Source organism: Moschus berezovskii, chromosome 4 (assembly GCF_049115385.1).
Source record: "Moschus berezovskii isolate FMDL1 chromosome 4, NW_MosBer_1.0, whole genome shotgun sequence".
Taxonomy (NCBI): domain Eukaryota; kingdom Metazoa; phylum Chordata; class Mammalia; order Artiodactyla; family Moschidae; genus Moschus; species Moschus berezovskii.
Window position 1 is genome coordinate 107903060 of NC_142463.1, and position 21860 is coordinate 107924919.

The 21860-nt window shown below is 48.1% G+C and overlaps 1 protein-coding gene across 1 annotated transcript; it reads right to left on the reverse strand.

The window, feature by feature from the left end:
• Positions 1-949: 949 nt before the first annotated feature.
• On the reverse strand, positions 950-21492 carry PGLYRP3 (peptidoglycan recognition protein 3). Its single transcript, XM_055403258.2, has 9 exons — positions 21354-21492; positions 18305-18398; positions 16831-16938; positions 15973-16174; positions 13653-13771; positions 12241-12393; positions 10826-11024; positions 6347-6465; positions 950-5714 (listed from the first exon to the last, which is right to left on the reverse strand). Exons 2-9 carry the CDS (start codon positions 18357-18359, stop codon positions 5536-5538), a joined length of 1134 nt encoding a protein of 377 aa, XP_055259233.1. The 5' UTR covers positions 18360-18398; positions 21354-21492; the 3' UTR covers positions 950-5535.
• Positions 21493-21860: the final 368 nt, after the last annotated feature.

Below are 21860 nucleotides of genomic sequence, written 5' to 3' on the forward strand. Positions count from 1 at the left end.
GGGAACGCTGCCTCTGCTTGCCCTGCCCTGTACAGATGGGGCTCCTCCCCTACCAGCCTGCAGACAGGCAGGTGCCACACCCCCACCCCAGTGCACCAGCTCTGGGCCAGGGAGGAGCAGGCACAGCCCAGAAATCCAGGTCAGAAGGGAGAAGAGAGGGGAACTGCGATGAGCCACCGAGAGGATCAAACAAAGGCCCCGGGCACCCAGTGGCGGGAGACGCCATCTCTGGGCTGGAAAACTGGTGGAACTGGGGGCGTCACAGGAGGGCAGGGACAGGTGGGCAAAGGCCCCAAGGTGGGCAATTGCGGGAGGAGAATCTGCAAATTGCCACCTAAGTCTCATTCTGTGCAAAAGGGTAAGTTGGAGTGATTGTGGAAAGCCCTAAATGCTGTGCATGCTAAGATGCTTTACTTTATTCTGTCGGAAAGGAGGGGTCCTATGTGATTTCAACCAGAGAGGGGCAAGGATGGGGCTGTGCTCAGAATCTGAGGATTCCTAGGACTTCCCTGGTGGTACAGGGATTAAGACTCCGTGATCCCAGTGCCAGGGGTCCAGATTCAACCCCTGTTCCGGCAGCTAGATCCTGCATTCTGTAACTAAAGATTCTGCATGATGCAACTAAGACCTGGCACAGCCAAACAAATAATCTCATCCCTTAAAGAAAGATCAACAAAGTTCTTCAGATTAAAAAAACAAAATAAGAATCAGGGTTCCTATTTAACTCACTGAGTGAACTTAAACAAGTCATCTGCCCTCTTTGGTTTCAGTTTTCTGGAAAATAGGCTTAAATCGAATTAGAATTCCAGAATCAAATAAAAGTTTTGTGACATATTTTTTCTTTCCAAGCTTACAGTTGTGGAAAACAGCTAACAAGATGGGCTTAGAGGCTCTCCAGCCCTGAAAGTCCAGGGTCGTGAAGCCACTGTGTCCCTCCCGTTCCAAAGGCTCCTTCACCTGTGCCCGACCTGTGGGGTTCCTCCCTGCTCTCACCAGCCTTCGCCAACTCCCCAGGAGGCTGAGACTGATGCCCACAAGGGTGTATCCTTCCTGCCAGAGCCAAACAGCAGTAACAGATTGCAACCACCATGACAGCAGCAGCAAGAACCACGATACTGTTGTAGGAAAGGGGACCACTTCCAGGGCCCGAAACTGGGCTCTTGTCTAACACTCAGAAAAGAATTGTCTGAGGAGACACGTGCTGACAAAGCAAGAGATTTTATTGGGAAGGGCACCCGGGCGGAGAGCAGTAGGGTAAGGGAACCCAGGAGAACTGCCCTGCCGCAAGGCTCGCGGTCTCGGGTTTTATGATGATGGGATTAGTTTCCGGGTGGTCTTTGGCCAATCATTTTAATTCAGTCTTTCCTGGAGGCACACACATGGCTCAGCCAAGATGGATGCTAGCGAGGGGGATTCTGGGAAGTGGACGGACACCCTGTGTCTCCTTTCCACCTTTCCCGAACTCTTCCGGTTGGTGGTGGCTTATTAGTTCCATATTCCTTATCAGGATCTCCTGTCATAAAACAACTCATGCAAATGGTTACTATGGTGCCTGGACAGAGTGGGCGGTTTCAATCAGTGTGCTTCCCCTAACAATACCACCACTCAACTTTGGCAGGGTCACATTATATGCAACCACGAGTCACAGGACTCTAAATTCACTTAATCCTCACAGCTAACCTCTGAGGAGGGATGTTAGTATGAGCTCCACCTTTTTTTTTTTTGGCCACCCCTCACGGCTTGCAGGATCTTAGTTCCCTCACCAGGGATCAAACCTGGGCCCCAGCAGTGAGAGCCAACCATCGGATCACCGGGGAATTCTCCGAATCCCACTTTAAATAATTAAAGGGGAGCTGGAAAGAATTTCTGCACACAAAGGACTCTGAAGAGACAACCGAATGGAATTGGCTGCCTCAGGATTGACCTTGAAAAAGGATTTTCCTACCGAGTACTCTGGTTTCACCTAGATTATGTGTATTTAAGACTAATAAAAGTAACTAATCTTGAAAAGACAATAATTCAGACCCTGCAATAATGCTGATTTGAGGAGGCTTGTCACCCTGCTTATTTAACTTATATGCAGAGTACATCATGAGGAACGCTGGGCTGGTAGAAGCTCAAGCTGGAATCAAGATTGCCAGGAGAAATATCAATAACCTCAGATATGCAGATGACACCACCCTTATGGCAGAAAGTGAAGAGGAACTCAAAGGCCTCTTGATGAAAGTGAAAGAGGAGAGTGAAAAGGTTGGCTTGAAGCTCAACATTCAGAAAACAAAGATCATGGCACCTGGTCCCATCACTTCATGGGAAATAGATGGAAAAACAGTGTAAACAGTGTCAGACTTTATTTTGGGGGGCTCCAAAATCACTGTAGATGCTGGTTGCAGCCAGGAAATTAAAAGACGCTTACTCCTTGGAAGGAAAGTTATGACCAGCCTAGATGGCATATTAAAAAGCAGAGACATTACTTTGCCAACAAAGGTCCGTCTAGTCAAGACTATGGTTTTTCCCGTGGTCATGTATGGATGTGAGAGTTGGATTGTGAAGAAAGCTGATTGCCGAAGAATTGATGCTTTTGAACTGTGGTGCTGGAGAAGATTCTTGAGAGTCCCTTGGACTGCAAGGAGATCCAACCAGTCCATTCTAAAGGAGATCAATCCTGGGTGTTCATTGGAAGGACTGATGCTAAAGCTGAAACTCCAATACTTTGGCCACATTATGCGACGAGTTGACTCACTGGAAAAGACTCTGATGCTGGGAAGGATTGGGTGCGGGAGGAAAAGGGGACGACAGAGAATGAGATGGCTGTATGGCATCACTGACTCGATGGACATGAGTTTGAGTGAACTCCAGGAGTTGGTGATGGACAGGGAGGCCTGGCGTGCTGTGGTTCATGGGGTCGCAAAGAGTTGGACACGACTGAGCGACTGAACTGAACTGAACTGAACTGAACTGACGAGCACTGTTGGGCGTCTACAACCCACCACCACCACCACCCCTGGGAAATCCTGCCTGGGGCAGGGGCTGGGGAGCCTAGTGAGACCCTGAGGCCAGGAATGTGCTTTGAATCAAAGGCCAGAGAACCCTCCACTTTGGAGGGTAGTAAGAAAGGGAAGGATTGGGGGCGGGAGGAGAAGGGGACAACAGAGAATGAGATGGCTGGATGGCATCACCGACATGAGTCTGAGTGAACTCTGGGAGTTGGTGATGGACAGGGAGGCCTGGCATGCTGTGATTCATGGGGTTACGAAGAGTCAGTCACGACTGAGCGACTGAACTGAACTGAACTGAAGAAAGGCAGAGAAAGCTGGAGGGCAGCTCTGGGATCATTTCTCATCACACATCCACCTTTTTGGCCACTCCCTGTAGGAAGGGCTCTGAAACTCACCCTGGACGTTGTAAGAGAAGGGAAGACACACTGTGCCAAGTAGGGGAGGTTTCACCCCTAAGAAAGGACTGGGTTGACCAGAACTTCTGGTCCAGTGACTCCCATCCCAAGGGGCTCTCCCCCTGGCTCTGTAAATCAGAAAGGGGCATTGAGGCCCCCAGGCCTACTCGACTCTCTAGATAAACAATTCCTTCCCCTGCTTATGTGCCCAGGTGGCCTGAGTATAAAGTGAATCCAGTGAGACTGGGGGACAGTCTTTGAAAAGCACAAACAGCTGTGAAAATATGAGGTTGAACCTGCTTTGTTCCAAGAGATGTGAAACACTCTAAAAGCAAAAAGACTCCTGTGAATACCAAAGGAGGGGGTAGGGAGTCCATGTTTCTCCCCTTCTTCCTCCTTTCCAGATCAGGAAAAACTACCACTAGCAGGTAGTTTCCAGTTCCAGTGCTTCGAGTAAACAGCAGTAGGTTGTTTCCCCCATCTGAAAGGCTGAGGCTTCACTTTGGGCAGGAGGAGCCCAGGGAGGGGAGGCTGCAGAGCCCCCGAGCTCTGAGTCCCTGCTCAGCTTGATGCCTAGCGGACCCAACCAGGAAAGGACAGAGAGCAGCGCTGTGGGGACACAGCCTCTGCCCTCAGGGAGCTCTGGGAGGATGGGGACATGGGACTCTGGAGACACAATAACCATTGCAGTTGAGCAGCCAGAGCAGCTCTGAGTCTCAGACTGGGAGGCAACAGAACAGGGAGAATGCTGGTGGGACAAGGTATCATCCAGCAAGTCTTCCCCAAAAGGGGGATGATAAGCAAATTGGAATGGGAAGCAAGGACTTGGCCCACTCATTCATTTATTCTGAATGAATAAATGAATCCACTTGGTCCACTAATTTATTTATTCATTTATAGCTCAGTTGGTAAAGAATCCACCTGCAGTGCAGGAGACCTGGGTTCGATCCCTGGGTTGGGAAGATCTGCTGCAGGAAGGATAGGCTCCCCCCTCCAGTGTCCTTGGGCTTCCCTTGTGCCTCAGCCAGTAAAGAATCCACCTGCAATGCAAGAGACCTGGGTTCGATCCCTGGGTTGGGAAGATCCCCTGGAGAAGGGAAAGGCTACTCACTCCAATATTCTGGCCTGGAGAATTCCATGAACTGTATAGTTCATGGGGTCACAAAGAGCAGGATACAGCTGAGTGACTTTCACTTTTCTGTATTCTAGACATTGCTGAAGAACTGAGGACACAGACATGAATGAAACTGGACAAACTCACAACCCAGTGGAGAGAATGTCTACAATCACTGCCCTGAAATGAGGGCTGCATCCAAATATGGACAAGGTAGTGTGTGAACAGAGAGGAGGGGCTGGGATGTTGACCTGGGTCACGTGTGAGGCTGGGAGCTGCCAGGCAGACGGTGAGCGAGGAAAGGAACAGGCCAAGCTGACTCCATCTTGAAACAGAAGGAAACTCCATCTTGCATTTTCAGTGAGCTTTGGACTATGTGCCTGGTAGCCATGGGGATAACACACCTATGGCCGAACTGGCCTCCCAGACTGATAAACACCAGATTCCACACCAAGATTTCCCGTCACCAAAAAGAATGTGATAATCCCCTATGTAGTCAATCACCTTAATCTTTATGGCACCCATTGGTGTAGGCTATAATGCATAGCCAGCTGACCCTTCTGATTGCGAATCATGGCTGCAACCTGATTGCATCTCCTTTTAACACTTTCCAGGCTAGTTTAAGGAATTTGGGGATGTGGGCTTGAGTAGTACACATAAGGTATGTAAGGTTTTCACAAAAGTCGGTCAGAGTCCTTGGCTCGGGCCCCCGGTGCAATAAACTGTACTCCACTATCTGCATTGTCATTCTGAGTGAGTTTGTTTCCCAGGTGGGTGCTGGGGAGGGGACGGTGAGGAGGGAAGGAGGCTGGGTGCAGACTCAGAGGGCCAGAATGCCCCGCTATGGGGTTTGATCATATGGAACTGATCATACTAGTTAGGAAATGATCATACTAACCTGAAGCAGAAGAAAGAGGATGGGGCTGGCAGGGAGGGGACGCAGGTGTTGAGTCAGGATGGAAGGTGAAGAAGGGGAGGCTCAGAAGCCAGGGTTGGGGAGGGGGTGGTATTGGAAGGAACTGGGGTTCCCTCATTGTCTGAAATGAGGCCAAGTCTTAATGATGTTGTACAAAGCCCGTCCAGGAGACAGAATATTGGTCACATCACTGTGCCCCACCAACAGGTAGTTGGGGACCAGATGCCCCTTGACCACGGAACACTGGATCAGGTTCTGAGCTGCCTCCAGCGCTGCGGCATTGGGTGGTTTTTCTGCAAAACACAGTTAGTCCAGCAATCACTAGGGTCTCAAGGTTACTTGCTTTGGGCAGGGACAAGCACCTAGCCCCGTCTCCCTCTATCCCCATCACCACCATAGCCAACAAATTCCTGTAAGTTTCTGCAGCCAGGCACATTGGGAAAACATGGTCATTGCACTCCCTGATTCTGCCTTCTAGAAAGTTCAAAACCTCTCTGAAAAGTAACCGCAGCTCAACACACCACTTCTCAACAGTCACCACGGGGCAGACGTGGCAGCACCAGACCATTCATCGCTTATGCATAAGAGAGTGGTGCTCCCCAGTGCTGTTGCCATGGTTACCAGGGAAGAAGCTACATTTGCCAACAGTGCTATGAAAACACCAAAGTTTGCAAAAGATTTTTTTTCTCTCTTGCTCCATGCTTGCATTGGGCATGGCTCTAAAGACAGATAGAACTGGGTATTGGTACAGGTGAATTTGAAGGAAATGTTCTGCCTGAGAGGGACTCCTGGGGACCTGCCTCTTGCACTGAGAGTCCCACTGACACTGTCGGGCACCACAACGCATCTTATCCCCATTGCTTCCCAGATATGTCACATAATACTTCATCATTCAGAGTCCCTCTGCCCCATGTTTACCCCTTACCTACAAAGTTGCCTATGAAGGCAATTCCTAGGCCAATATCGTTGTATCCATATGTGTGAGAGCCTTGGGTATGCCAGCCAACTCCTTCATACACACCACCATCCTGGCCCACCAGGAAGCTAAGGTCAGGCAAAGGGAAAAGGAGAAAATTACTCTGGGGAGAACTGGCTTCATTCACTCCCTGAATCACTAATTCATCCACTTACTATTACCATTACCATTACTCTTACTGTGTGTGCCAATGTGAAGAAAACAGTCCCTGAACCTAAGAGATGAAGACAGACAGTGACAAGCAATGACGCCAGCAGCATCAGCCCACTGCCACACGGTGACACTAGTAATGAAAGCTGATTTGTATTCTGACCCTGTTGGCCATGAATTTCTTGACGTGTTTTCATCCCTGGTTCTCCTGCCCTGGGACTCTGGTCTCAACCCTTCTCTCTTCTCACTCAACATATTCTCCCTGGACAACCATCCGGTCTTATAACTCCAATTGTTTTTTAGTAGCTTAAGTCATGTCCAGCACTTTTGCCTGCTTTTGACTCATAACCGCTCATGGACTGTAGCCCCCCAGGCTCCTCGGTCCATGTGATTCCCTAGCCAAGAATACTGGAGTAGGTTTCCATTTCCTTCTCCAGGGGATCTTCCCAACTCAGGGACTGAACCCGCGTCTCCTATGTCTCCTGCTTGGCTAGCAGATTCTTTACCACTGAGCCAGCTGGGAAGCCATAGCTCAATTACAAGCTCTAAAAGCCAACATGTCCAAACAAACCCATCTTCTTCCACAATTTCCTTCAGTTCAGTTCAGTTCAGTCGCTCAGTCGTGTCCGACTCTCCGGGACCCCATGAATCACAGCACACCAGGCCTCCCTGTCCATCACCAACTCCCGGAGTTCACTCAAACTCATGTCCATCGAGTCGGTGATGCCATCCAGCCATCTCATTCTCTGTCGTCCCCGTCTCCTCCCGCCCCCAATCCCTCCCAGAATCAGAGTCTTTTCCAGTGAGTCAACTCGTCACATGAGGTGCCCAAAGTATTGGAGTTTCAGCTTTGGCATCAGTCCTTCCAATGAACACCCAGGATTGATCTCCTTTAGAATGGACTGGTTGGATCTCCTTGCAGTCCAAGGGACTCTCAAGAGTCTTCTCTAGCACCACAGTTCAAAAGCATCAATTCTTCGGCGATCAGCTTTCTTCACAGTCTAACTCTCACATCCATACATGACCACAGGAAAAACCATAGTCTAGACGGACCTTGGTTGGCAATGTCTCTGCTTTTTAATATGCTATCTAGGTTGGTCATGACTTTCCTTCCAAGGAGTAAGCGTCTTTTAATTTCCTGGCTGCAATCAGCATCTGCAGTGATTCCCAGCCCCATCCAATCAACATTCACAGCTTGTCAACCATTTCTCCTGTTTTAAATTTCTCCATTTACCTCTACGCCAACAGCTGCTGTGCTGCAGTTCCAGGTCACCATCACCTGCTGTCTGAATTACTGCAAAAGCTGTCTGCCCAGAGTTTTACCTCCTTCCAATCCATGCTTAAAACAGCCCTCAGAGTGGTTTTGCTAAATACAGATCCCATCACAGGGCATGGATTTCCAGTTGTCTTTCAAATAGAGTCAGCCTGTCAGGACCAATGCCCAGGTCCCTGTGCTGTGGCTCCTGTCAGCCTCTCCAGCCTTCCATCTCACCAGTCGCCTCTCTATAGTCTGTTTTAGGTAGGAGTTAAGTTTCTTTGTGGGCGTCCCAGGTGGTGCTAATGGTAAAGAACACGCCTGTAAATGCAAGAGATATAAGAGACGCGGGTTTGATCCCTGGATCAGGAAGATCCCCTAGAGGAGGCCATGGCAACCCACTCCAGGATTCTTGCCTGGAGAATCCCACGAACAGAGGAGCCTGGTAGGCTACAGTCCAAAGAGTTGCAAAGAGTCGGACATGACTGGACAACTTAGCATGCAAGCTTCTTTCATTTGCGCTCTGTCTGGACTCCAGGCCCTTGTATGTGCTGCTCCCTCTTGCCTGGAACACTCCATACCCTTCTTTGCCTGACTGACCCCCACTCCGTATCCGTGTCCCAGTGCAGATGCCTCTCCCTGCTGAAGCCCTGCTGTGATGCCGTTCAGTCCTCCAAAGTCTTGTTAGAGGTCCACCCTGGGCACATTCTATTACTCATCCATCCCAGTGCCAACACTCACAATCATCATGACTTGTTTACTACCCTCTCTCCTCCACAAGGGAAGGGGCCAATTCATCTTGCTGAGCACCAAGCAAATAGCATTCAAGCATGCTCAGTTGCTTCGGTTGTGTCTGACTCTTTGTGAACCCATGGACTGTAACCCACCAGTCTCCTCCATCCATGGGTTTTGTCAGGCAGGAATACTGGAGTGGGCTGCCATTTCCTTCTCCAGGGATTGTACCTGCATCTCCTGCATTGCAGGCGGATTCTTTATTGCTGAGCCACTAGGGATACCCCAATAAATACTGGTGAAAAAGTAAGAAATGATGGATGAGAGGGCCCTTTGTCCATACTGAGCACAGTTGATGCCAGTGACAGATGCTGTATCCTGAGGCTGCAGCGGGAGTTGAGCACCATAACAGGCTTCCAAAGTCAAGGGACAGGAATCAAGCCAGTCCCCAAAGAATGAACGTGAAAGGACACTAACATTCCCTCAGCTCTTGGCATTTTCCATTTGGAATTTCCACACTTAATTCTTTATTAACTAAGCTTAATAACCATAGCAAGGCTGTGGAAAGTCCTGTAAAATGCAGCCACAGTTTTCTCCTATTTACAAAGGCTGTTTTTAAAATGGGAGTTCAGAGAAGAAAGGCAGCTGGCCCAGAATGAGACATGTGCTTAGTCACTTAGTCCTGCCCAACTCTTTTCGACCCCAAGGACTAGAGCCTGCCAGGCTCCTCTGTCCATGGGGATTTTCAGGCAAGAATATTAGAGTGGGTTACCATGCCCTCCTCCAGGGGATCTTCCCAACCCAGGGATCGAAGCCAAGTCTCCTTCGTTGCAGGTGGGTTCTTTACCGTCTGAGCCACCAGGACATATACCAAAGCAAATCCACCTGCTGCTGCTGCTGCTGCTGCTGCTAAGTCACTTCAGTCGTGTCCGACTCTGTGTGACCCCATAGACGGAAGCCCACCAGGCTCCCCAGTCCCTGGGATTCTCCAGGCAAGAACACTGGAGTGGGTTGCCATTTCCTTCTCCAATGTGTGAAAGTGAAAAGTGAAAGTGAAGTCGCTTAGTCGTGTCCGACCCTTAGCAACCCCACGGACTGCAGCCTACCAGGCTCCTCCATCCGTGGGATTTTCCAGGCAAGAGTACTGGAGTGGCTTGCTATTGCCTTCTCCGAAATCCACCTGAGGCTTCATAAAATTTATTATGATTAAGTCACAGCTTCCCTGTAGCTCAGTGGTAAAGAATCCACCTGCCAATGCAGGAGACACAGGTTTGACCCTGATTTGGGAAGCTCTCACACGCTGTGGAGCAACTAAGCCCATGGCCCATAACCATTGAGCCTGTGCTCTAGAGCCCGTGCTCTGCAACAAGAGGAGCCACCACCAAAAGAAGCCCGCATCGCAACTAGAGAATAGTCACCCCCTGCTCCCCACAGCTAGAGGAAACCTACCCAGCAATGAACACCCAGACAGCCAGTAAATAAACAAATAGAAAATTTTTTAATCTATTCTTTTATAGGTGATCACTGAATCACTTTGCTGTATACCTGAAACTAACACAACATTGTAAATCAACTAGATGCCAATAAAATTAAAATTAGTGCCAATAATTAAAAGTTATCATACTCTAACCCTAAATTTCTTCTATGAAAATTCCAAGGGAATGTCTAAGAAGCTTCCTACTGTTCTACTAGCTTACTGTGTTTCTTAATTATAGACCTGGCATTAAAGGAACCAAAAGAGAACTTTTTTTTTTTTTAATTTCACTTGGTATTGTCAAATAGATAAGGTATTGTTGCCCTACTGCAGAGAGGAGGCAAAAGAAGTCCAGAGAAGTTGAAGTTTCCTGTGTCTATAAATGGAGTAAGCAATACCAGAGGTATTGCAGGATTCTACCATCAGAGAGAGCAAGGTTGGGATTGGGCTCAAGGGCAGTAGGGGGTGAACAGGGGCTGGGTTTCTGGCTGGTTGGAAGGGATTACACTTAAAAGGCATGGTCTGTAGACAGCCTCCTATAAGGGTCTCGCACTCTTGGTTTATCACTATTGTTTTAACATCTTCCTTTCAGAGTCTTCCCAACCACTCATGGAGAACATGCCCAGGGGAGATAACTAAACCTTAGCTAGGCTCTGAAGAATGCTCAGTCCAGAATCCTGCACAAATAAAAAGATGATGTCTTATGTAAAGCACCTGGCACAAAGGAAGAGCTTGGTAAACACTGGCTTCCTCCCCAAGCCTTCCTTCCTATAGCCCTGAGGAAAAGGAAGGCCGAGTTTGCACCAGACCCACTTACTGATATCCGATGTCACAGAAGTTCTGTGTGTCCATGTGATAAGATTGTATATCTCGGACGCGGATCCGGCAATCCATGGATACGTTGCAGGTTGCTCCAGCGGTGTGGATGATGACAACATATCTGGCTGGGAGGCTCATTTTAGGGCAGTGTGTCTGTCTGGCTTCCCAAGCTGACCTTGTGATGATGTTGGGGCAAGCTGTGGTGAGGGGCAAAAAAAAATGAGATGCGAATTCGCCTGTGCCCCCATGTGGACAATCTCACAACTGCAGGCTGGTTACTCAGAATCCCCAACCTCTGGCACCCACTAACACATCCTAACATGCGGGATTCTGTGGGATTCTGGGAAAGTCTAGATAGGCATCGTCTGGGTCAGGCAGCTGGAGCCAAGGGGCAGAGGCAACAGTCAAGTTCTGATAACAACTATGGAAATCAGCATGTGAGCGGAGGGAAAAGACTACTGACACCTACATACTTGAATGTGCATTGCAAATAAATGCAGATGTGTGTGCTTATACAGCAGACCAATGTGCAGAAATCAGCTGACTTTCTGAACTGATCGCATGCATATGGTAACTTGAAATCTCTAAAGAATTCTACACACGTAAAAGTGTTATTAATGAAGACAGCAACAGTCTGAAAGCAAGACAAATTTTAAAGATTTGCAAGTTAAAAAGCTTAATGAAAAACATTCTTGAGTCCTAGGCAAGATCCACTCTAGCAGAGAGTGTTAAACTATTGAAAGCGCTTGTAATTGTTCTGGTTTTAGGTTGCTGCTTGTCTTTCCAAAATAGTGCGTGATTTTTATTATCCAGCTTCTTGGACTCTTCACACTCATGGCAGTGCAATCTGTGAGACCAGGTTTTTCTCAGTGTGCTCTGGTCATGTTGAAGGCTGGCTTGTTTTGCTTTTAGAAGGAGGTGTGTATGTGAGAGAGAGACAGAGTATGAGGCAGAGACTGTGTGTGTATGTGTATTCATGTAATATACACAAATATATATATTTTACCCCACCTCATTTCCATGCTTTATTCTTCCCCATAACCCTGATGTCATCTAACATCATATACCTTTTACTTATTGATTCTTCATTTTCTATCTTTCTCTACTTAAATGGGCCGTTTCATCTATTTTTTTCACAGCTACACCCTCAGTACCTAGAAGAGTACCTGGTATTCAGTAAATATTCGTTGAGTGAAGACATGTGTACATATATATTTATGTCAAGAATGGTTCCTTGGCTATATGGTTCCAGTGGAAAGGAGAGGCCAGGAAGGTGCCCTCTTAGAATTTTCCAGATCTCAGCAAGAGATGTTCTTGGTCTGAGAAACCAATGAATACCAATAAGAAAAAGCATTCCCTACTTTTGCTGGGTGGTAACTGGGAGGAGGATGAGGCAGGATGGAGAGGCTTTACCTTTTCTGGGCATCAGTGGCTGATGAGGGACCAGGCAGCTCTCTGCTTTCAAGAGAAGTGGCTGAATATACCTGGGTGATAGGTGACCCTTCTTTATGGCGTAGAAGATCAGGTCCTCTGCAGCTGATAAGGCAGTGGGGCTGGGACTGCTGCCTGAGAGAGGATGACATGGAGCATAGAACTGTTAGCAAAAAGTTCCAACCTTGTCTAAATGTAGAGGGAGGATAAGTTGACCCCTTAGCCTAAATGACTGACGGATGAGAAGAGAAAAAACCGGTCCAGTAGCCAGGACAGAGAGGCTAAGAGACGAAGAAGTACTTACACACAGCTCTCAGAAACCAAGTTGGTGACTTCTTCCAACGCTTTATTTATCCACCCCATCACTATGTGGAGTCACTCAGAGACAGTGAAAGCTACATGTAGGAGGCCCACCTGACCAAGTCAGGAATGCCCTAGCTTGGCAGAAAAGGTGACTGTATTTATTTAATAGCTTCCACAATCAGACATGAGGCCAAGTGCTCTTCACATCCATTAACTCACGTAATCCTCACAGAAAACCTCTGAGATAAATGCTATTACCAGTCCCATTTGGGAGATGAGGATCCTGGCAGGTGCCAGTTATTTGTCATTGGCTCGTTTTTTTAATTTGTTTTAATTGGAGGCTAATTACTTTACAATATTGTCGTGGTTTTTGCCATACATTGACGTGAATCAGCCATGGCCTACTCTGTGCTCTCCTGTGCTTTGCAGAGGACTAGAAACCTGTGAACTACATTTCCCAGACTTCCTTGCTTGCTGGCCACTGGTTGGGCTCTACCAATGGGTGACACCGGAGGAAGAAAGAAGCCATGTTTTTCTGCCTCTGCCAGTTTCTAATTATCAGCTTCAGGGCTTCCCTGATAGCTCAGTTGGTAAAGAATCCACCTGCAATGCAGGAGACCCTGGCTCAATTCCTGGGTTGGGAAGATCCCCAGGAGAAAGGAAAGACTACCCACTCCAGTATTCTGGCCTGGAGGCAAAAAGTCAGACACGACTGAGAAACCGTCACTTTTTTCAGACTCTCCCATCCAAGTACTAACCAGGCCCGACCCTGCTTAGCTTCTGAGATCAGACAAGATCGGGCGCGTTCAGGGTGGTATGGCCGTAGACTTTTTCAGACTCTCAAAGTGATGGCAGTAACTGTGGGCTCAAGCAGTATCAGTGGTGGCTTTGGCAGCCTCACAGGAGTACAGACCAGAGAGGAGAAAGAGAACTCCAAAAATGCCCCATCATAGAATCCAAGGGAGGAAAGAACTTCAAGAGAGGGGCCATCATCAGAGAGAACAACATAATGTGGGCTGAAAAGACAAGAGTAGGTGACGGAAGCCAGTGTAGACAACTCCTTGGTAGAGGGTCAGAGGGGTGACCATTACCTAGGTTATGCCCAAAGAATGCGAGGCCCAGGGAGATGTTGTTGTAGCCCTGGGTGTGCATGCCTTGGATGTTCCAGCCAACACCTTCGTACACCCTGCCATCGTTCCCAACCAGGAAGCTGCCAGGCAAGGAAACACGATTAAATGGCAAATTTCTGTAATAGAAAACTTCTCACCCATCCTCAGAATACAAAAAGTTCTAGAGTCTCATATGTTACAATGACATAACAGTGAGAGGGAGTGGAATAATGCATTTTAAACTTCTAAGAGATGCAGGAATATGTCTTTAATTTTCTTGTGACTTAGTTTATCTGTGTTTCCCCGAATCTCACTTTAAAAATACTCATTTGGTTCAAAGTAGAATTTCAATGTGTGACTCTCAAGAACCTGAGAACTTTAGTTCAACACTTTTCAAGGGCATGAGAATCCATTCATCATGTTTTTAAATTATAGGACCAAGCACTTGTACATTGAAAACAGTTGACCAGAATTTAGGGATTCCTTTGCTGCTGCTAAGTCACTTCAGTCAAGTCCGACTCTGTGCGACTCCATAAATGGAAGCCCACCAGGCTCCCCTGGCCCTGGGATTCTCCAGGAAAGAACACTGGAGTGGGTTGCCATTTCCTTCTCCAATGCATGAAAGTGAAAAGTGAAAGTGAAGTCGCTCAGTCATGTCCGACTCTTAGCCACCCCATGGATTGCAGCCTACCAGGCTCTTCCGCCCGTGGGATTTTCCAGGCAAGAGTACTAGAGTGGGGTGCCATTGCCTTCTCCGAGGGATTCCTTTAAGTTAATGCTTTCTTCAGCTTCTCCTTAGGAATCCCTAAGCTCTTTTTTATCACAGAAATTTGGTTCAGATGTTCCTTTTCCCAGTTTAGTTTTTGAAGCCAAAGTATTTTTTTTTCCTTCTACCTCCTCTTCTCTTTATAACTTTCTCGTCTTCCACATTCCAATTACAGTTTTAAAAACTGTATTTTCACAACTCTTACATGTTCAGCTTTTAACAGGTCATGAATTTCCACAGCAAACTGAGCACAGAAAGAACATTTCCCCGAAGTCACCAAAGACCCCAAATGAAGTGGAACAGAACTCCTACCCTGCAGTGACATCGGCCTAAGGACCAGGCAGGGGCCTCACTGTGTCCACCGTGTCCCTGGCTTTGCCACAGTACTGTCAGGTACTGAGGTACTCTGTCCCTGCAGCCTTTGGTCAGTCCAAAGTGAATAGTCCCTATGGCTACAGCAACTGCATCGTACAAACTAGAGACTGTTGCACTGTCACCCCAGAAACCTGACTGCGAGATGCAGTGGCTGAAGTAGGCAACCCAGCAGTGACAACGGCAGAGCTGTGGGGGCACTCGTGGGAGGCTCAGCAGCTAAGCTGTAGTGAACATGGCACCCACAGAGGGCAGACGGGAAGACCCCCAACCCTGGCCCTCTGGGGCTCTGGTGACTACAGTGGGGGCTTCCAGCTGCTCTTACTTATTTGCAACCTCAATAAATCAAGGATAGGACATAGGTTACCCTTTCCAAAGTGGATAATTCAGAAAGCATTTATACTTGTCCTTAGAATTCAGGGAGGAGAGCACCATTCCCTCTCTCTCTCTCTCTCCTTCTATAAAGAAAAAAGGGGAAAGAGGAGGTTGTGGGCATCCACTCCACTGATAATCCTCAGAGAGCGCACTCAATACACAACCCAAGCCTCTCCTTGCCTCACACATTTGCAGACCCTCCTCCCTGCATCCCCAGTGGCACATCTCCTATGGGATCCCAGTCTCACTATGAGGTGGCCCTTCAGGGTACCTGATGGAGAACGCCCTGTCTGTGAGCAGAAGTGGAACAAGGCAGGACTAGTAGGCAGCCTGGGAAGAGTTCTGAGTTCACACTCCTTCTCTGAGTGACTTTCAGCAAATTCTCTAAATTCTCCAGACCACAGCATCCTCACCTATGACACGGGTGGTAATATTTCTCCTGCACGTTTCTCAGGGTGGCAGGGAGAGAATACTTGAGTAATACTTGTAAATACTTGTAAAAGTACTTCATAAATTGAAATGTTCTTTGAGCTTCAAGGGGAAGACTGTACTTATCACACAACCTCCTTCACTTTTTTCCTAGCAGCCAAGACCACATACGAATATATGGCTCACGATGGTCCTCCTCATGAGCCCTGGGAGACTTTGTATTCTGTTTATATTAGCATTTTTTATTCATTAGAAAAGCAACATGAATGGGAGATTAAGAAACGCAGAGAAGGGGGAACAGGAGACCCCCTCTAAAGGGGAACTCAAACATGGGCTCCAGGGACCCCACCAGCCTCTTACTTGTAGGCCACATCACACCAGCCTTTGGTGTAGACGGAACGGGACTGCAGGCCCCTCAGCTTTTGACTGCATGCGTTCTGCTCCTCGCATTCCATCCCCGTGATCTGGTCCATGATGACATAGGCCACAGGCCGGGTCAGCTGGGCCCTGCAGGTCAGGGATCTCGCTCCCCACTCCTTGCGGGAAACAATGGTGGGCACACCTGGGAGCAGGGAGAGGGGAAATAGGCTGGCATGCTGAGGCCCTGCCATGCCCTCCATAGGCTGTCCAGGCCATCCTGAATCCTCTGTGATGGGAGAGACCCCAGAAGGAGGCCTGCACCACCACAGCCTCCCCTTCCCTTCTCCATCTCTTGTTTGAAAGTAAAAGTGTTAGTTACTCAGTCCCATCCAACTCTTTGCAACCCCATGGACTGTTGACCACCAGGCTCCTAAGGAAAGTTCTGCCACTCTCTTCAAACCAGCAGCTCCCCAGCCAGAGCCCCCAGGAAGCCCCGTGAACACTGGGTTGGGGAATTCCCTCTTTCAGATGAACACGCACTGTGAGCAAGGCTGTAAGAGCCCCACCCAGGACCCCAGGACCCCCAAGGGCTCCCTCATTATCCTTACTTGGGAGCTCCCGGGAACTGCCTGAGTGAAGTGGTATCTCTACCCTGGGAGCTAGCAACTGAGATCCTTGTCTTTTTTCCCTGGGTTTCCTCTCCCTTCTGGAACCCACCTTTGCCTAAGGACTGAGAACAATCCATGGGAGGAGTTGTGGTTCTACCCTACCCCATCCATCCCTCCCAGCCATAGTGAGGTTCTAAGAAACACTTCTGTCTCCCTAAAAAGCCCCAGGCAGCTCCCCCAAATGCCTCACCATTGCGACCTGTGTGAATGAGCTGTGAGATGCCAACAAACAGGTCCAGAAGCTCCTGTGACAGCCCCCTGGCTTGGGTCTCATTCCAGGACAACTCCAGGGAATCCCCTGCAAAGGAACACTGCACTTGCTGCTGGTCCTTGGAAAATACCTGGACCAGCTCAGAGGCACGGGCTCCATGTTCTTCCTATGACCCCACAGCCTCCCGGTCTCCCCAGATAACTTCCCAACTGACCCACCTGACTTCCTCTAGGAAACAAGAAAGAGGAAAGCCACAGATGCATCTGGCCTCACCCTGCCTCTGCCTCTCACACCTGCCCCAGTGAGGCCTTTCCCTCCTCCCACCCTCCCCAGCCTCCCCCAGCCTCCCCTCATTTCAGGTTCAATGCAGTCTCTCTTGTCTCCTCAGCTGGGCAGCTCATTCCCGGTTCACCTGTATATGTATTAATAGATTAGAAAGTCACATACCAAGATGGTCATCACGTTAACATGTATTCATATGTTAAGCACCTAGTGATCCAGGCAAGGTTCTTGAAACACAGAAATTTACAGATCGTTGTGACTGCCCTACCAACTTAATTTTTTTTAAAGATAGGATTAATGGAGGATTAATCACCACTAATGGGATTCCCAGATGGCTCAGTGAATAAAGAATTCTCCTGCAATGCAGGAGCCTCAGGTTCGATCCCTGAGTCCGGAAGATCCCTGGGGGAGGGCGTGACAACCCCCTCCAGTATTCTTGCCTGGAGAATCCCACGGACAGAGGAGCCTGGCAGGCTACAGTCCATGTGGCAGCAAAGAGTCAGAGCACAACTGAAGCTACTGAGCACACACACACATACACACAAAATCATCACAAATATCCTCATTCCCCTCTGTCTGTTCAGTACCAGAGGTCATGGGGGCAACGTCACTGGAACAACAATGTCACCCACAGACCAGCTCTGTAGTTAACAAAGCATTTTCAAGGGCACTATCACATTTGTGGCTTAAAACAACTTTGTGAAATAAACAAAGCAAATTAACTACTCCCTCTATACAAATGAGAAACTGAGGCTCGGAGAGGTTATTTGTCTAAAATGATATGGGTTTTAAGCTGTGGACTTGGATTCCAAGCTAAGCTGTCTGACCCCAGACTCACGTTCATAACCACTAGACTCTGCATCTGCTCCCAAATTTTCAGATGACCAAGAGCAAGTCACTGCCACAGTGGGGCCTGTTTCTCTGTCTACAAGACTAAGTTGTTAAGGGTCTCCATCGTGGTTCTGAGATTCTGTCCTTCTGTGAAATCAGCAGGAGCAAATGCCTGACCATAACACTGACACCAAGCTGTACCGGGCAGGCTGGAGAGACTTCTGAGGACTGGAGCCCGTCTCAGCTGGGGAGGGGGCACCTGAGCTGGACTCCGATAGGGAGCAAAACCAGGCTGGGGCTGATGCCAAAAGCACTTGTGACCTAGTAAAAGAAAACTCACCCCAGACGGCGAGATCCAAAGCAGACAAGACAAGAAACCACAGCAGCATCCTCATGGTCCTAGGTCACCAACAGGGATAGTATGGATCACAGCCCTGGGAGAGGCACCAATAGTTAGACCAATCATCCTCACCCTTCAAACAGAGCACCTACCAACTGCATGGCCCCCATCTGCCTCCTTGCCAAACTGAGAGCCTCCTGAGCCTTCTCAAGGTCCTCAGGACAAGGCTGACCCTTAGCAGATGCTCAATAAAGGTGAGCTAACACCTCTGTCTAGCCACCAGCCTACTATTACCCTGAGAATTCATGGTCCCTCCTAGGAGCCTGGTGCCTCATCTGCAGATTCCAGCACGGATGATAACAATTTCTGAAACTCTTGAGTAGCTATTTGAATAAACTCTGTGTGGATATTTTTACACCTTAGTGCTGCTATTTTATATTTAATTCTTATAAAGTTCCCATAAGATATTTGTAATCCTATTTTTTTATTTTTATATTTTTAATTATGAAAGTATGATAACAGATTTACAAAAGACTTGGAAAATAGAGAGCAAGGTTACATATAGTTCCACGATATATTAAATTATTTTTAAGTAAATAAATTAAGACTTTTAGTTGGAGTTTAAGTATCAAACTCTCAAAAATTAACAGAATGAATATATAGAGATATAGAAGGTTATAGCAGATCTTAAAAGCCCTGTGAATCAATTGAACATAACTGAAATTTATACAATTTTCACACAACAGTAGGACACAAATTATATTCAAGTTCTCTTAGACTGTAAGCTAGGAGACATACCCAGGGACATAACCAAGGTGCAAAAATTTCATGGTCTTGAAATCAAATGGAGTCTGTTCTCTTATCGCTGTGAGATTATCAAAATCTCATTTTTACATGTGACAACACTGAAGCTCAGAAGAAGCAAACTACAGTAGAGGCAGGGGTGGGCTTCATTCGCAAAGTTATGCTCACCTAACTTCTTCTCAAGTGAGAATGGTAATAATAGCAGCATTCACCAATTACTGATCACATCCAATATTCCAAGTATTTACTGAGCTAGTGGTGGTAGTTTAGTCACTAATTCATGTCCAACTCATGACCCCATGGACTGTACAGCCTTCCAGCCTCCTCCGTCCATGGGATTTTCCAGGCAGGAATACTGGTGTGGGTTTCCATCTCCTTCTCCAGGAGGACTTCACAGTTATTCAGTATCTTCACAATGGCCTATGAGACCTGTACGTATCATCAGGAAACTGGACTTCAGAGATGTTAAGTCACTAGCCCAAAGTTACCCAGTTAGAAAGGGCAGATCTGTCTGACTTGAGAGCCTCTGCCTGGAACTTCTCCACAATCTGCTTGAGTTTCTGATGATGGAGATTCACAACAAGGGCTCAAGAGGTTAACCTCCAGTATTATTATGTCCTTTCCATTGCAGAAATATTTTCTGCTGTGTCAGGCAGAAATGAACTGCTTACTTCAACTCAATCAAATGAAATACCGACTCCCAGAGATGTCAACCAAAACATCAACTGTTCTCCCAGCTATCCTACTAAGAAACTGTAGAAAGAGGTTTGAGATCAAATGGGGTAGATGACTGCCCTCAAGAGACTTTAAGTTATCATCAGTAGTTCCCAGATGGAAAATGTTTAGTTTAAGATGAGCACACAGGAGCTTTCTGGATCAGGAAAAGCAACCTCTCGGCCATTAACACCCAGGAATACATTCATTCAAGAAAACTGTGTCCTGATGACAAATGAGCCCTCCACAAAAGAAAGCAGTCACTTAACGTGGAAAAGTGTTGTGTTCCCTCTTTGGTCAAACAAGAGGCAAGGATTCACTTGCCCAAAATGGAAGCCCCATAGGCTGGCCTCCCAGGAAAGAAGCTGGCATCTTGCAAACTACCTAGAAACCAGCAATCATTTCTGGTCAACAGGAGGTCTAGACTCTGGTCACTTGATCATGGTGCTTCCCCAACCATGAATGATAATGTAGCGAATCTTGTCCCAAGCTTGTCACATCACACAGCTGGAGTAGAAAAGCTTGAGCCCAACCCCTGATCATGCCAAGGCAGGGATTTCTGGTGTCTTCCACCTCTACCTCTAACTGCAAACACTGAGCCAGCAGGACAGGCTGCAGCCACAATTCGCCCACCGTGGCTCACATTGCTATATATTCTCTGTACTTAAAACGAAGATGAAATATTAGAACAGGAAACAAGTGAGATACAATAGATAAGGATTCTAGGCTAGTCAGAAAGGAAAGAAATTGGGTAGAGTTGATCCCAGGACACACAGCCTCGGCAAGAAAGATCCAGGCATGATGGAACCAAACCCATTTAGAACAATTTATAGAGTTTTCTTTCCTTTTTTTTTTTTATTGGAGGCGAATTGATGCTTTTGAACTGTGGTGTTGGAGAAGACTCTTGAGAGTCCCTTGGACTGCAAGGAGATCCAACCAGTCCATTCTAAAGGAGATCAATCCTGGGTGTTCATTGGAAGGACTGATGCTAAAGCTGAAACTCCAATACTTTGGCCACCTCATGCGACGAGTTGACTCACTGGAAAAGACTCTGATGCTGGGAAAGGTTGGGGGCGGGAGGAGAAGGGGACGACAGAGAACAAAATGGCTGGATGGCATCACCAACTCTGTGGACATGAGTTTGAGTGAACTCTGGGAGTTGGTGATGGACAGGGAGGCCTGGCGTGCTGTGATTCATGGGGTCTCGGAGAGTCGGACACGACTGAGTGACTGAACTGAACTGAACTGAACTACTTTACAATATTATATTGGTTGGTTTTGCCATACATTGACATGAATCTGCCCTGGGTGTACATGTGTCCCCCTTCTTGAACCCCACTCCCACCTCCTTCCTCCCCTTATCCTCCCTCTGGGTCAACCCCGTAGAGAGTTTTCTTATTTGGAGGAAGAGTTCAAGCGGCGATCAAGGGAACTTTCCCCACCATGTTAACTTTGCAACCTGATAGAGTCCAATCCCTCCGATAATAGAGGGGGTTCTCAAGAAGACACATACACGCACACTCAGAAATACCTGTGGGTCCCTTGCTGTCCCAGTTCCGCAGGTCAAGCTGCAGCCAGCTCACCCCTCATTGGCTGGCAGGGCCTCCCTTCAGGCTTGGCCTCTGGCCCAGCCCTCTCCTCGGCCCTCGCCCTCCCAGGCACTAGAGAGCACCCTCCCAGGCACTAGAGAGCACGCTCTCGCTGGGAACAGAGACTGGGCCCTGGCTTTCCAGAGAGAAGAGAAAAGCCAGGAGCCTCAACAAAAGGGGGAGAGGAGGAGGGAGAGGAGGGCCAGGCTCTGCTCTGTCCACAGTCTACGGCTCGGAGAGGGAATCAGTGAGACCAGACAGGCGCTGACAGCAGGGGACCCGCCCTGTGAATACTCCCAGGTACCTCCTCCCTGGGAAAGGGCGCGGCTGCCCAAGGCTCCCCAGCGGCTTCCTCAGCCCCAGCCTCCGGGAAGCCCTGCCAATCGGTTACGCCTTGCACTGGCTAGGTGTGTGGAATCCAGAGAGGAAGAAGACACGGTCCCCACGCT

Coding starts and splice junctions, on each gene's coding strand:
- PGLYRP3 (XM_055403258.2), bottom strand. CDS start 18,359: ATGAGGATGCTGCTGTGGTTTCTTGTCTTGTCTGCTTTGGATCTCGCC. Junction 16,175..16,830: donor CATTCACACAGGTCGCAATG/GTGAGGCATTTG, acceptor CCCTGCTCCCAG/GTGTGCCCACCATTGTTTCC. Junction 12,394..13,652: donor ATTCTTTGGGCATAACCTAG/GTAATGGTCACC, acceptor ATCCTCTCTCAG/GCAGCAGTCCCAGCCCCACT.